Source organism: Tachypleus tridentatus, chromosome 7, assembly GCF_004210375.1.
Source record: "Tachypleus tridentatus isolate NWPU-2018 chromosome 7, ASM421037v1, whole genome shotgun sequence".
Taxonomy (NCBI): domain Eukaryota; kingdom Metazoa; phylum Arthropoda; class Merostomata; order Xiphosura; family Limulidae; genus Tachypleus; species Tachypleus tridentatus.
Genome location: NC_134831.1, coordinates 166562998 through 166577717, shown reverse-complemented (window position 1 = coordinate 166577717; position 14720 = coordinate 166562998). Strand labels below are relative to the sequence as shown.

At 35.5% G+C, this 14720-nt stretch overlaps 1 protein-coding gene across 1 annotated transcript; it reads left to right on the top strand.

Annotated features, from left to right (window-relative positions):
- Positions 1-9760: 9760 nt before the first annotated feature.
- On the top strand, positions 9761-14085 carry LOC143258216 (FMRFamide receptor-like). Its single transcript, XM_076517212.1, has 2 exons — positions 9761-9906; positions 12219-14085. Exon 2 carries the CDS (start codon positions 12316-12318, stop codon positions 13846-13848), a length of 1533 nt encoding a protein of 510 aa, XP_076373327.1. The 5' UTR covers positions 9761-9906; positions 12219-12315; the 3' UTR covers positions 13849-14085.
- Positions 14086-14720: the final 635 nt, after the last annotated feature.

Genomic DNA, 14720 nt, shown 5'->3' with positions numbered 1-14720 from the left:
CCCTCCTACTCTCCACGTTCCTCACCACCTTTCACTTACGCCATTAGCTCTCCTCAGCACAGGTAAAGTACAGTTAAATTTTCATTTATTGTATTTTATTGTGTTTATAGTTTTTGTGGTTGACTTTATGCATGTAAGTATTATTATACAGGTATAAATAAGCAATATTTTTACTTAAAATGCCTCATAATGCGAAATTTTTGGAGGTCTATAACGGATTAATTCAATTTACAGTATTTCTTATGGGAAAAATTCATTCGGTTTCGAACAAATCGGTTTTCGAACAGCCTTCTGGAACGGAATAAGTTCGAAAAGCGAGGTACCACTGTATATAATAGGTCTAATTGTAACGTCTTATACAAACAAAATTTAATTATGGCCATGCTTCGCTCTGTTAGAGAAGGCGTTTACGTCATCAAAAGGAAGTCTATTAACTTGGAATTCAAAGATATTTATCGTACGGAGAACTGCATAATGTTTCAAATTTATTTAGGGCTTTACCTCTGGATATCAGTATAGGGTTGCACATAAATGGGGTGGGGGATTGTACTGTATACAGATCATTCGGCTTATAACTCTGTGGGCTTATAACGGTAAAAATCATGTTTCGATACTTGTGGCAAGTAAGCACACCACAGATAGCCCATTGTATATACTTGTGTTTTTAACAAGAAACAAGCAAACTGTTGTTAGTTATTAAAACAGTATGATCTAGTCTTACACTGGTAAATTAAGGACGGCTAGCGCAGATAGTTCTCGTGTAGCTTTGCGCAAAATTAAAAAGAAAACATAGAAATACAAACGTACGTATAGATCTATAACATAAAGAATTTTAAAAATGTTCAGTGAAAATTGGTAAAAAACTGATTAAAATCATCCAAACTTTTCTGTTTTTTTTATTCTGTTCCGGTACATCACTCTAATGAAATGTCCTCTTTAAGTTTTCAGTTTTGCATTTTGTGTTTTGCAGTTTTTTCCATTAATTCTCTTCCTGTTGGTGGAATCTTCAACATCTGGCATGAGTCTATTGGATCCATACGGAGATTCGTACAATTTTGCGTTTTCACACTTTGTAGTTTGCGGTTTTCATGAGAGTTTTGCTTTTATTTTTAATTAAACATAAGGAACAACTTTCTAGATTAACTTTTCATTAATAAAGAATTTACAAAACTTCCCTCCAGGGGACGGACACTCCAGCTAACTATACAAATATAAGTACTATTCTCGAAGAATTTGTCTCTACGTCTGCGGGGGAACAAAACTTTGTCTCCCAGTCGAAGTTATAAATGAATTCCATTAGTTGTTTAGTAAATGTAAATGTGGGTATTCGTTTGATCTTATTAAAGTTTTTGCTCATTAGGTGTCTTCTTGTAGTTTAAACAACAAAATAAATCTCTCCACAACGGCAGATTACTATTAAACCTAGGGCTAATTTACATAGCGGTAAAAAATAGTGTTGAAGAACCACTAAAGAAAGCAATGATAAACGAGCATTAAAGAAATTTTAAGGTGTTTCATGTATTATATGCAGTTATTAACTGAACAAAATATGCACATACAATAAAATACGAAAGAGGTAATCTGTTATTGGTTCACATCAAATAAGTTTGACTCTGGGGACTGTCTTTTAAGTGTGAAAAATATAAAGTATTAAAGGACAGTCTTCTCCCTCTCCCTTCCCCCAAGAAGTTATGTGAAATGCTGAAGTTAGTCAACGAAAGAGAGAGGGAAAAATGCCGTGAAGAAAATGAACTTATCGATCATGTTATTTGATAAATATCAGTAACTCACGCACATTCTTTGAAATCTCTGCAGAAGTAGGTCATCAGTGAAGGAGTTAATCAATAAACTGGAGAATTAGAACTACGATTAGTCGTGAATTATATATTACTGTGTTACGGTAAAACTCGCAAAATGAGTTTGTTCGATACTGAACGTATGTTTTACCACAAGAAGCCAAGAACATATTTCAATCACACAACAATTATTGGAAAAAAAACCAAAAAACATTCGAACATCCTAGTGCAGTACTGGCTTAAAGTAAATTACATTTATAGCTGCAAAACTATCCATTGTACATGCAAGTTACTTCTAACAATACTTTACTTTTATTGCTTAACTTGCAACACGCAGAATAAAAAAGTTACTTGTAGGTGACGGTTTTAACATCTTCATGATCAGGTCTTACTATTTCCATAACACAAACATTAACGAACAAACGTAGGTTGCGTCTTCCCACGTGTTAGTAATTAATGAGAATCAATTTGACGGCCACCATAATCGGCAGGTCAATAAAGAGACAGAAATACCAAGATTTGTGACTACTACAGGGGTGATAAACCTCAAGATGATAGGCGTGCCAGTTAAAACAAGAGCCATAGATTTAGTAGAAAATTTTGAAACTCAAGTAAAATGTAAATTTTAATACGAAAGGGCAAAAGATTATTTACGGTATACGACAGTACTGAACCTTGAGTCCACAGGCTTAATGGCAATTTGTATGTTTCGCTTTTCTTTCCTGTGATGGAACTATAGCCCTCTCTAGTGGCCGAATTACAAGAACTTATAATGATAGAAATTGGCATTTGGTAGATGACTAATTTCATATTTTTGTGCTTAATGACAAACATTTATTGCTTCTGTGATACAAAGATCTTTATTTGGTAAAAACTGTCGCTATTTTCATGACAACAAACCATGTATGGAATTAACACATCCCTACTTCCTCTATTAAACTGTCGAGACCAGTGTTGCTATGGTTTTGTGGGATATGGCAAAACGTTCCAGGTTGAAAGAAACAGCAAAGAGAAGAAAAAGAGTTATATCAATATGATGTATTAAAAAAGCGAAATAAAAATATTCAAGGAAACGAGAGACAAAGAGAGACTTTGACAAAAATTATTTGAAGCTAAATAAAAAAATTGAAGGGGGCGTATAAAATAGCCATGAAGAAAATAAAAATACACGAATGTTTTCTGTTGTTGGGTGTTTCGAATGAATTTTTTTATAAAAGGTTATCTGTGATGTTTCCACACCAGAAATCGAATGAAATTCAAGTTTCCAACTGAACCATTTGGAGATGGAGGTGCAAACAAATTCGTGGTAGAAGTGATAAATATTCATCCAATCATGTTGGGAGTTTCTCTACTAAATTTAATATAGTATTATAACTGAATGTAACCTAGTGTATTTATTTCCAGCAACTTATGTTAAAGTTGTTTAATAAATTTAACGCTTTCTTCGATTCACGATCGACTATGCAGGTTGAGATCCAGACAGAATGTACATCATTAACGTATGACAGGTAGGTACCAGAAACATTGTTTTGTTAATGATTCAAACTATGTAACTTTAAATTTACTTACTTCATAAACCTTTTCAGTGTTTGCTATTATGCGTTCCTCTTAACCAATAGCTATTGTTTACGCTACATTACCAGGGGGCTTAAACAAAAGCTATTTACGACTGTAGATTAGCCACTTTAATGTAAATTTGACAAAATGGTAACTTCGTGTTCAAACCTACAAATGCAGTTCTACAGCTTCCTTCATAACAATTTCCATAAAATTAACAATTTCAGTCTATTACGGGTTTCTCAATTGGCTTTGAAAAGAGGTTTACCTAATTTACTCTCACGTGATTGCATGTTTACAGTGATTAGTTATTAAATACAACATAACTTCTTTCATTATATTACACATCTACAAAATTAGATGTTTCAAGATTTCTCGTGTTGTCCTTAATACCAACAAGTCTGTGAAACTATAGGTTTTAGCAAAACACTTATTCCAATTAGCCCCCAGTAACCCAATGGTATGTCTGAAGACTTACAACACTAGAAAGATGGGTTTCGATACCCGTGACGGGCAGAGCATAAAATAGCCCGTTGTGCGTTTCGTGCTTGACTACATACAAACAACTATTCCAACTAATGATAATTTTTATTCAAACAATGAGGATATTTTGATCAGTTAAAAAACGCATTCAATGGGATTGTTAACGGCACCCTACGCCTACGCTCGTCTGCTGGGAGTTTAGCATTCTTATAGCACACCTATTGCCTCAAATCGCGGAGCGCGTTTTTGTGGCAACGTGCCGCAAACTCCGAACCATAGGGTTCGCGGTACAAACACAGTACCTATTGGTACAGCAACAGTTATAGTAGCTGCAGTAAAGTATTAGGTTGAGGAATAATTCGTGAGCGTTTTTAAATAATTTCATTCAAGCATTACATGCAAGACTATACAATACTTCAATGCATGAACACATTACACCCAAAACATTTATTATGATACTTTATTCCATGTAATACCTAGGTATATAGTATGCATTGTTTTAGACGAAATTGCAAGAAATTAAATGCGAAAAGCAGATGGTGTCGAAAATGCTCGATTTTGTCCACTTTACATTCCATTTAATGAGCTAAAAATGAAAGCAAAAATTAAAGACATATGAAAATCAAACACACCATCTATTAGAGCAAAAAATTATCTACCAAATGACATGAAATATTTTGCGAAAGCGTTTCATTTATGATTATATTTTTTTAACTTGAAAAAACGCTCACGAATTATTCCTCAACCCAATAGGTTCGTGTATCTCCGTCTGTGCCAACTGTAAATATATGGTGGATTCATATTACCAAAACCTGAGATTCCAATAAAACATAAAAGCTACTACTAGATGTAGTAGTATACATAAGGTGCCAAAACGTTCCTGCTTGGTATCTAATATGAGATTATTTCAAATTCTGGAAAAAATTAAAACATAGAATTCAGGGTGCTCCAAAAAGTAAAAAAAAAAAAAAAAAGTATTGATATAAGACTGGGTTGAAAAATGATGTACTGAAGTTACAATCTGTAAGTTGTCTCGAGCAAGAACAGGGTTGGAAGTAACAACTATATAAGAACATTTTAATATCATATAGCTCTATTTAATATTTTTAAGGGTATAAGTTGGGAATTTACTAGCTAGAAATGTCATGGTGGTTTCTTTCTGTTTTAATGCATTTAAGATTAACTACCTTCTACAACTGTTTACAGAAGTAAAAGTTGAGATGTTGTGAATATAATCATTCAGCTTTGTACCTTTATTTGATTTTTCGTGATGCACGACTGGTTTATCATCAGAGGTTTAGACAATGTTTGATAGACGAGATATCTCCAGTGCATTTAAGTGTTGTTATTTGTCATAACAATAAGTTGAAAAGTTGGACCTATCACAATAATACGATATTTGATTCGTTACTGTTTTATAATGCTGATTTAATCACCTATTAACAATTTAAGAAACCGATAGTTACTAAACAACTTATAACATGTACATTAAGAAACCGATACTTACTAAACTACTTATTACATGTACATTATTACTGTTTACAAATAATTTATTTCCCCAGTTCCTTTTTTAAAACATAAAACAGTAGATAAAGTATAGCAAACAATTTTTTCCTAGTTATGAACTTTGTGCTCATTTGCTGCCTGCCGTAATTTGCTAAGCCTTATAAAATTTTGCGCGTGAAGAAGGTAAAACAAAACAAATTATTTTACATTTTATACATTTTTTATTTCAAAATACAAATAAATAAATAAAATTTCTAAGTTACGTCTGGCTCAAATTGTTTGCAAATTTCCCATCGACAATGGAAAGAGTAATTTAAACTTTTTTGCTGGTTCAGTTTTTCAGTGTGGTTGAGCACAACATCCGAGTCATTTCATAGACTTTTTCGTCAGATGTGGTTTTCACGAGACTTTACCATGTAGTTGCAAACACTTTACAGTATTAATTTCCTAATCACGTTTAACCCATTTGCCCTATAGTTATTCAGGAAATTAAGTTGAATTGTTGAACATGACTAAGAGTCGTATAAATGTTGCACAGGAAATTAATATTTTTGTTTTTACTTTTTTAATTCGAAGTTGTGTTAATAGGGGGACTGCCTTCAAATCTTAATTTAATAATGCAAAACTGTAGACCCAATTTTGTTAGGGTAAAGCCCACATAAAACACTGGCATTCCAATACTACTACCAATCCTTCTAAACTAGTTTTTGCATTATTTAAAACTAATTTCTATAAGTTACACTGACTGGATGTGGCTAAATGAATAGCGTGGTGGGCTTAGGGTCGAAAGTCCAAAAAAAATGATGCTGTTAAAAACGGTCCGCACGTTTTTTGAGTGTTCGTTTGACAATAAATCCCATTATTTGGGTCAACAAACATAGGTCATAGGATACAACTGAAATTTATGGTGTACTTTTATCAAATATTATTTTCGTTTAGTGTACATTGCTGTGATAGTGTCCCCAAACAGTGTAATCCCTGGCGTCATTAGCAGCCTACATAATTAGGTTTCGTTATGTTTGGAATTCCTCGCAAATCTACACAAGGACTGTTTGCGCTAGCTGCGCCTAATTTAGCAATGACAAGCTAGAGGGAAGGCAGGTAGTCATACTACCTAATACTATATTAATATAGGTAATACTATACGAGGGCTGTTCAAAAAATACGCGGACTGTTTGAATTGCGCGGCTCCAGTTGGTTCCAGGGGAATCCGCTTGGTGTCGCTAGGTTTGCACAGATCAGCTGATTACGACGCCATTTCCCGATTGCAGATAGCTTCATTTGTGTATTAACTGCGCTGTGTATTAGTGAAATGCGATTTTTTCGTTTGGCGGATTTCAGAATGAATGACCTGAAAAAGCAACGACTTGCTGTGAAATTTTGTGTTAAACTTGGAAAATCTGCGAGTGAAACTTTTGTTATGTTTAACACGGCTTACGGTGATGTTGCTATGAAGCGTACGGCATGTTTCAAGTAACATGAACGTTTTAAGGATGGTCGACAGTCCATTGAAGATGATGAGCGTCCTGGACGTCCTTCCACGTCAACTGACGACCCACACGTCGACAAAATCAACACCCTGGTGCGAGCAAATCGACTTCTGACTGTCAGGGAGCTTGCTGAAGACTGTAGGATATCAGTTGGATCTTGTTACAAGATTTTGACCGAAAAATTGAAGATGCACCGCGTTGCTGCGAAATTCAGCCTTCAGAACTCGTGAGTTTTTGGCCAAACACTCGATCACTGTTCTTCCCCACCCACCCCTACTCACCTGACCTTGTTTGTTACGATTTTTTCTTGTTCCCAAAACTCAAAAGACCCTTGAAAGGAAGAAGATTTGAGACGATTCCCGAGATTAAGGCAAATGCGACGAAGGAGCTGGAGGACATTACAAAAGAAGCGTACCAGGACTGTTTCAACAAGTGGAAACACCGTTGGGATAAGTGTGTGCGTTGGGGAGGAGAGTACTTTGAAGGAGTCCCAGACCTGTAACTTCTAAATAAAGTACATTTTGTTTTATGACGTCAGTCCACGTATTTTTTGAACAGCCCTCGTATTACAAATTAACAGTGAGATTGGCCGTAACATTATAACTGTTCAAGAGCTGAAAGGATGAGCATGTTCGGTACTAACCACCAGACCTACACGATCACCTAAATATAATTATTATTTAATGGAGAGGTGTAAATTGTGTTAAAGGGTTATCTCAGAATGTTGTCTTACTCAATTGTCAAACTAAATATTTAATTTAGGTTTTATTAAAGTTTAATGTTCGTTTCTTCCACAATTTTTACGCAAAGTACCAAAGGATCATCTGTTCGACAACACCGTCAGTTTTTCTGTAATTCAAGAATCTCGGATTGTTGTGAAGCAAATATGACAGTTTTGTTGCTCTTCCCAAGATATTGAAATCGCTGGTTGTAATTCTGACGTCACTGACTAATTACGTGACGTATTTTGCACATGTTATTTAATTCTTAAGCTGAAACAACGAAGTATAGAGCGTACGTAACCATGACTACACCTTGGACATATAAATGTGAAAAGGTGTCTTTTTTTTCTGTAGTTAACGAATCTTAATGTATAATTTACTTCATGGAACATAACAATAGGATACACTTAACTATTTACAACCACGTGAGACTTTAGAAAACCACAAGAACCTGTATAAATACCTAAATTTCTTGCTCAATAAATACTTTCCTAGACGTTTTTTTACGAGATATGCTTAAGGTACCATTGAAATATTAACTGGTACAGTAATTACAGCCATTAGACACAACTGATTTAAGCCAATATTTCTTAAAGTACGCTCTCCATCGCCAGGTAGTTAAGGTGCTAGACTCGCAATCTGAGAGTCGCGGGTTCGAATCCCTGTCACATCAAACATCCTCGCCTTTCGAGACGTGAGAGTGTTTTGTTTTGGTCAATTCCAATATTTATTGGTAAAAGAGTAGTCTAATAGTTGGCGGTGGGTGGTGGTGATAACAAGCTGCCTTTCCTCTAGTCTTACATTGCTAAATTAGGGACAGCTAGCGCAGATTGCCCTCGTGTACCTCTGCGCAAAATTCAAAATAAAGAGTTTTTCTCAAAGCGGGGGCCGTAAAATAAAGGGACCGAAAACACAGATGCTGAATTAGTTTTAATTCTAAATAAACAGCAAGCCGATAGAAATTGTTGAATTAATTAAAGTATACATTATGTCGCAAGGAAATGTTATTGTTTTTAATAGGGCACTGTTTCTCAATTGCCATGATGAAATTGTAGGTTGGGGGCTTCAAACTAAAAGACTTTGGGAACACTAATTTTAAACACTATTTCCTGAAGTACTAAAAATCGGGCAGAATTATAACATACAATCCCTCTCTAAACTTTTATGCCGACATCTATTGGTCAACTCACGATTAGTAAGGTATACAAGGCACAGTGAGTTCACAAATATCAGAAACACGTTTGATGGAAATACTAGAATAACTGGCTAGGTGATTAGGGCGCTTGATTCACAGTCTGAGTGTTCGCTCTTTTAGCCGTGAGGGCGTTATAACGTATCGGTTAATCCCGCTATTCGTTGGTAAAAGAACCGCTCAAGAGTTGGCAATGGCTGGTGATGACTTTCTGCCTTTCCTCTAGTCTCACACTGTTAAATTAGGGGCGACTAACACAGATAACCCTCACGTAGTTTTGTGCGAAATTAAAGAAAAAACTTACTGAAGGTCTATAAATTGTCGAATCTAGTTAGTTTAATTTTCCTGGTTTGTTATTGTTGAACAACACAATGGGTTATCTATACTGTACACTGTATTTTATCCTTATAAGCTTTCAGGCTTACCGCTGACCCATTTAGAGCATTGGAAAGAGCAAATTGTACAAAGAAATGCAGAAGTTATTTACTTATTACTGGTATTTGGAAAAGTACATCTAATATCAACTGTGCAATCTTTTTAAAAAACTATCGTCTTGTAGTTAGTATATAAGGCTGCGGATCGTTAGAACCAACGTTTCAGCAGCAATGTCACAAAACGTCGCGATATTCAGTTTACTTCTGTTATGTGGTTCTAAAATATATTGCTATATCGGAATTTCACACCCTATAATTCCTAGCATAAAGAAGTATACGCAGAAAAAATAGTCCATATTTTAAGAACAAGTATTCGAAACAAATTGTAGCTCCCTTTATAATTTTTTGCATGGTTTCACAACTCCGAAAACAATTACTGAAAGGTGCACACAAAAAATTAAAATCGCACTGAGGCTATTTCTTGAAGAGTGAACTTTAAACTCACGAGACCGGTAGAAAAATTAATTTAAATAATAATTCCAATGTTTTATGTTTTTCATTCGTATCCACAGGTATTGAAGTTTGAGTTGTATGGGTGCTTATAAAGTTGTGAGTTTTCTTTTTCCTTTCCCTTAGAGCAATTCCAAAATCAACAATAATTTGGTTAAAACCTTCTTACCAATGTGTATTCTTAGTGGATTTTACCAACTAGTGAATGGATGATTAAGTCTTGTGTATTAAACTGGACTTGTAGTGAATGGAGTCTACTCTGTCAAAAGTAACAAGGTAAGATAAAAACGTAATTCGTATAAATCGAAGTAACTGAAACTTTAGAATCAAGGAAGAACAAATATTTTAGTTAAAATCATTTTGTAGCGTGTTTCATTTAGTTCCCCAGCATGTAATTAAATAGTTTTAAAGGTGTTCAAAATATGTAACAAAGGGTATTTACCTTAATTTGTTTCATTTCAAATCATGATTTTAGGTTTGTTTAAGAGCTTTTCTTCAAAGAAACACCCAAGGATTATCTGCAGATAGCCGTCCCAAGTTGTTAGCGTAATGGTATTTCAACCACACTATGTCTCTCATATCCATTTCCGACGACGCGTTTCACCCAGTGCAACACTAACGGAAAAATGTACTCTAATTAGAGATTGTAGTATTTAAAAATACAATAATCCTGACCGTATTGACAAATGTAATTTATTATAATCATGTTTTGGCAGCTTAAGAATAGAGGAGGAAAAAACAGTTCACATCAAACGAAGCTAGTGTTCAATTTACGTTCGATTACATTGTTACAATTGATTTTAGATCATGTTTCGTATATTGATTGATATGTTGGATTAAGGATCGAAAGATTCAAAGCTTCGAAACACTTTACCTTTGGAAACTCATCGTACTTTCAGTTGTACATGCTATAAAACACAGCCTTTTGTATGTTTACTATTATAAAGGACTGATTTACCCTTCATTAATAATTTCGATTTTTAAATCCCCTCATTTCGTTTTCATTGTTTGCACTAAATTTGCAATTGGAAGACTACATTACCTTTCCTTGTTTACGAATCCCCTTCCCCAGGTGACTCAGCAATCCCTGAAATGAACTGAATCTTGATAGCCTGTTGTATAGCTTTGTGTTTTACGACAGCGTTTCACTGTCAATAATTTGTAGCAGAGCAAATTATCCAAAAACACTAACTTTCACGTTTCACAAAACTTACCCATTAGTGGCTCAGCATGCGGGCATAAAACAATTCGTTATGTATACAAAAACACATACAAATCACAAAATATTTGAAATGGTGATTGCTATGTAAACGTGCGTTTTGATACCTGTATTTATTTATTGTTATATGTATAAAAGTCCTTATGTGTATAAATATATTTTTTTAACCACAATTACACGTGAGATGAGTCAGCACTATTCTCCTAACGGGTAGACTCGATCTAACCGTTGGCTGTCCTCAAACTGTGCAGTCTAACAGCTAACAAGTCTCTAACTGGATCGTTTAGCTCAGAGACTCAAACTTTTTTGGGTGAAAGGTTCCATGGCCCACCTACCGGTCCTACTTCACACTCCAGCCACCAAAAAGAACAAAACTAAAAATCTCATCAAGATTGATGGGAAAATTGCATTTTGTATGACTTGTATTTTGGAACAGGTCGCGAAACCACCAGTAGTCCATGGATCACACTTAGGAAATGAATAATCTAAGCCAGTATTTTTCAAAGATGCTATTCAGGTTGAAAATGACGACGTGAATAGCTTGTCACGTGCTCCCACTGTAAGTCTAAACTTATAATTTTGTGTGTATAAAATATGACGTTTTGCGATTTGGAAGCGAGTCACAGGCATAAATAAATAATATTTTGAACATAGAAGTTCGTATTGTGTACAAGTCTTCTGTGGAAACAAATTTAAAATATTAGTTCTGTGTGTTTACTTTCAAATATAGAACAATATAAACAAGCTGAAATTAGACTGTACACTTTATGGAGATAACCAATCGAACTAACCAATGTTAGTTCTAGACATGTTGCATAAAGATATATAAAAGTTATCTGCGCATAGCTTTCTCTAATGTTTGACTCACTAAAAATATGAAAAGCAAATAATCAGTAGTACACACCGCCAACTCTTACGCTACTCTTATCTGGCTGAACATTGAGATTTGTCGATTGTTTCGCTTATTTTAGAATAAAGCTATATTGGGCTATCAGTCGTGTTCACCGCGGGAAATCGAACCCTGGATTGTAAAGTTATCGTCCTTAGACTTACCGCTGTCCTGTAAAGGTTGCTCTTAACGTTCTCATACCCGAAATTCGGAGCGTGTTTTGCGACATCAGAACGCAAACAATAAATCCTGGCTAACCACAATATATAACGCCCTGCCCCAGTGAACCCTTAGAGAGGAAAAACTAGTTATTTATGTAGTCAATTGCTATAACATAAGCAAAAAAATGGCCGTTGAATTTCATAGATTAATTATTTTGTTTTGTTTTGTTCCTTTTTTATTTCTAGCCAAGTTCAGAGAACAAAGGACGATATATCTTTTATTCTGTAATCTTAATTGATTTTTCTATTTCTTTTCTAGGATTTATTTTCAAACATGATCCAATCTGCACGCAAAACGTAGATAATGGTAAGTTCGAATTAGATTTCTGCTAAGAGTATTAACTCTACAACCATCAATGGCTGGACTCGAACCTTTTAACGATACTTGGGGCTGTAACGCTACCGTCCAATCCTCATCACCACCAAGGGTTTGCGACTCCTTCCTTTGGCCAACTATAGAAGCGTTGCTCAGGTTGGAAAATGAAACTGGAACCAACATGGCAGACACCAATCTCACTTATTTACGGTTCCGGAACTTGAGTCGATTTTGGATCCAGAGAGTATTGGTACCAATTATTTCTTTCGTCGGTGTTGTAGGAAATTTAGTGACCATTGTTATCATGACTCGGCGACAAATGAGTTCATCCACCAACAAATACCTAGCCGGACTAGCTGTTTTTGACATGTTGTATTTGCTGTGTATTTTCATTTTGTCCATTGCTCACTATCCCGGCCTGACCGATCCCCACCATATAAACTACTGGCGATTCTGGCCGTACGCTTTACTGCTGACCGACGCTTCTAGCAACACTTCAGTGTGGCTGACTGTATCGTTCACAGTAGAAAGATACATCGCAGTGTGTCATCCAATCAAAGGAAAGGTTTACTGTACTGAATCACGCGCCAAAAAAGTGGTCATTATCATAGCCTTTATTTGCTGCTGTTTGACCCTCCCAACTCCGTTTGAATGGACTGTTGTAGAAGTCACTGACCCACAGACCAATAAGACCTTGGTGAAGCCAACTTTCTCTGAATTCGGAATGAACGTGCTTTATAAAAATATATATTACTGGCTGTGTGTGTTTTTATTTGTCTTCATACCTCTCGTTCTACTGGCCATTTTCAATTCCTTCTTGGTCAGATCTGTACACGCGTCCAGTGTCCAGCGTGATACGATGACCAGACGTCGAGATACTCGAGAATCTTCACGGCAGGAAAGCAAAATCACCATCATGTTGATTGCTGTTGTGGTACTGTTCATGGTCTGCCAGATGCCCACAGCTGTCCTCTTGGTCTACACCACCTTTCACCCCCAGAACGCCATCACTCGTGGGTTAGGAAATATATTCAACTTCCTGATGGCTATCAATGCCGCTGGGAACTTTGTTCTCTATTGTCTCCTCAGTCAAAAATATCGGCGTACTTTTCTGCATATATTTTGTCCCTGTCTTAAAGTCAACCTGGTCCGCCTACACCTGGACTTTCAGACTACCAGTTACACCAATGTTGACGATAGTTCTAGCATGTCCAGGAACGCCAGTGTGTTAATGTCCTCTCGTAGCCTGGCCAACATTCGGAAAGCTTACTGTGGTCGACGTAAAAGTACTCGTGGGACCCGAAGAGATCTTAAAAACCACGATTCTGGAAAATATTTGTACTCGGATGAACGCAACATTACCAAATCAGGCGACAATAGGAAAAGAAACGTTCGAAGATTCGTAAAGTTTTTTCCATTTTTTCGACAAAATTGGAACGATTCGTCCGAGAGCAATAAAGCTTCCTCCAAAGAACTCGAGGAGCAGTGTATTCCCCTCAAAAAAGGGAAACACACCATTTGCTTAACCAAAACAGAAGTAACTAGAGGTCGCTGCTCACACTCCACAGTCTAGAGAATAGTGTGTGTTTTGCTTCCAAACTAATCGTAATATAGCCACAATAACTAATTTTAATTTGAAGAAAAAATCATGGAAAGATTTCGGTGGCTTTTAAATTGCTAAAAGATCAGCTCAGTATGTTGTGAAGTATTTCTTTCTCCAACCTTGTAGACTGATTATCAAAGTGCAACATTTCAACTGGATTTTTTAAGAGTTCTGGATAAATTTTTCTCAAACCATCGTCACGACATATCATTTCCCGAAATAAATATTTTAGAGACTAGTATATTTTATTTATATATCAAAAATAGGTTTTCAAACAGATTTTAAATAATTTACTTGTCCGATATACTGTAGCTTAATAAACAAAGCAAGACTTGTTTTAAAACTACATATTAGGTCAGTATAAGATTATTGCTGCAATATGGACTACCAGGTGGCACTGGCATAGCTAGGTTTAACAATAACAACATTAGCTTATAATGTATCAGTTCTTGTGAGGCTACTTTGACGATATAAGAAAACGCCACCTACGAAACAAATATAAATTACTATATAGCCTAATTGATTCATCTCGGTATTGTAACTAAAGCCTCATTCGAGAAATTATTTTCCTCGTGAGTTTAAGGTGAGTGAGCACGCGGATGTTAGATTACTGAACTCGTTTAAACACCCTGTATTGTTGGTTATTAAATGTGTGGACTTCTATGTTAGTGAAGAATAAATACGACCCTTTTCATATAACGTGCTTATATGACGTTCATCATTGTAAAAAACTGTTTTAGATGTTTATTTATTACTCCTGTTTGATTGGTGTTGAGATCATTAACATGTGTTATTATATAATCTATTATTGTGTAAATTTATATTAAATTGCTGTTAAATAT

Excerpts from the sequence above, each read along its gene's own strand:
- LOC143258216 (XM_076517212.1), top strand. The coding sequence starts at position 12,316 with ATGGCTGGACTCGAACCTTTTAACGATACTTGGGGCTGTAACGCTACC.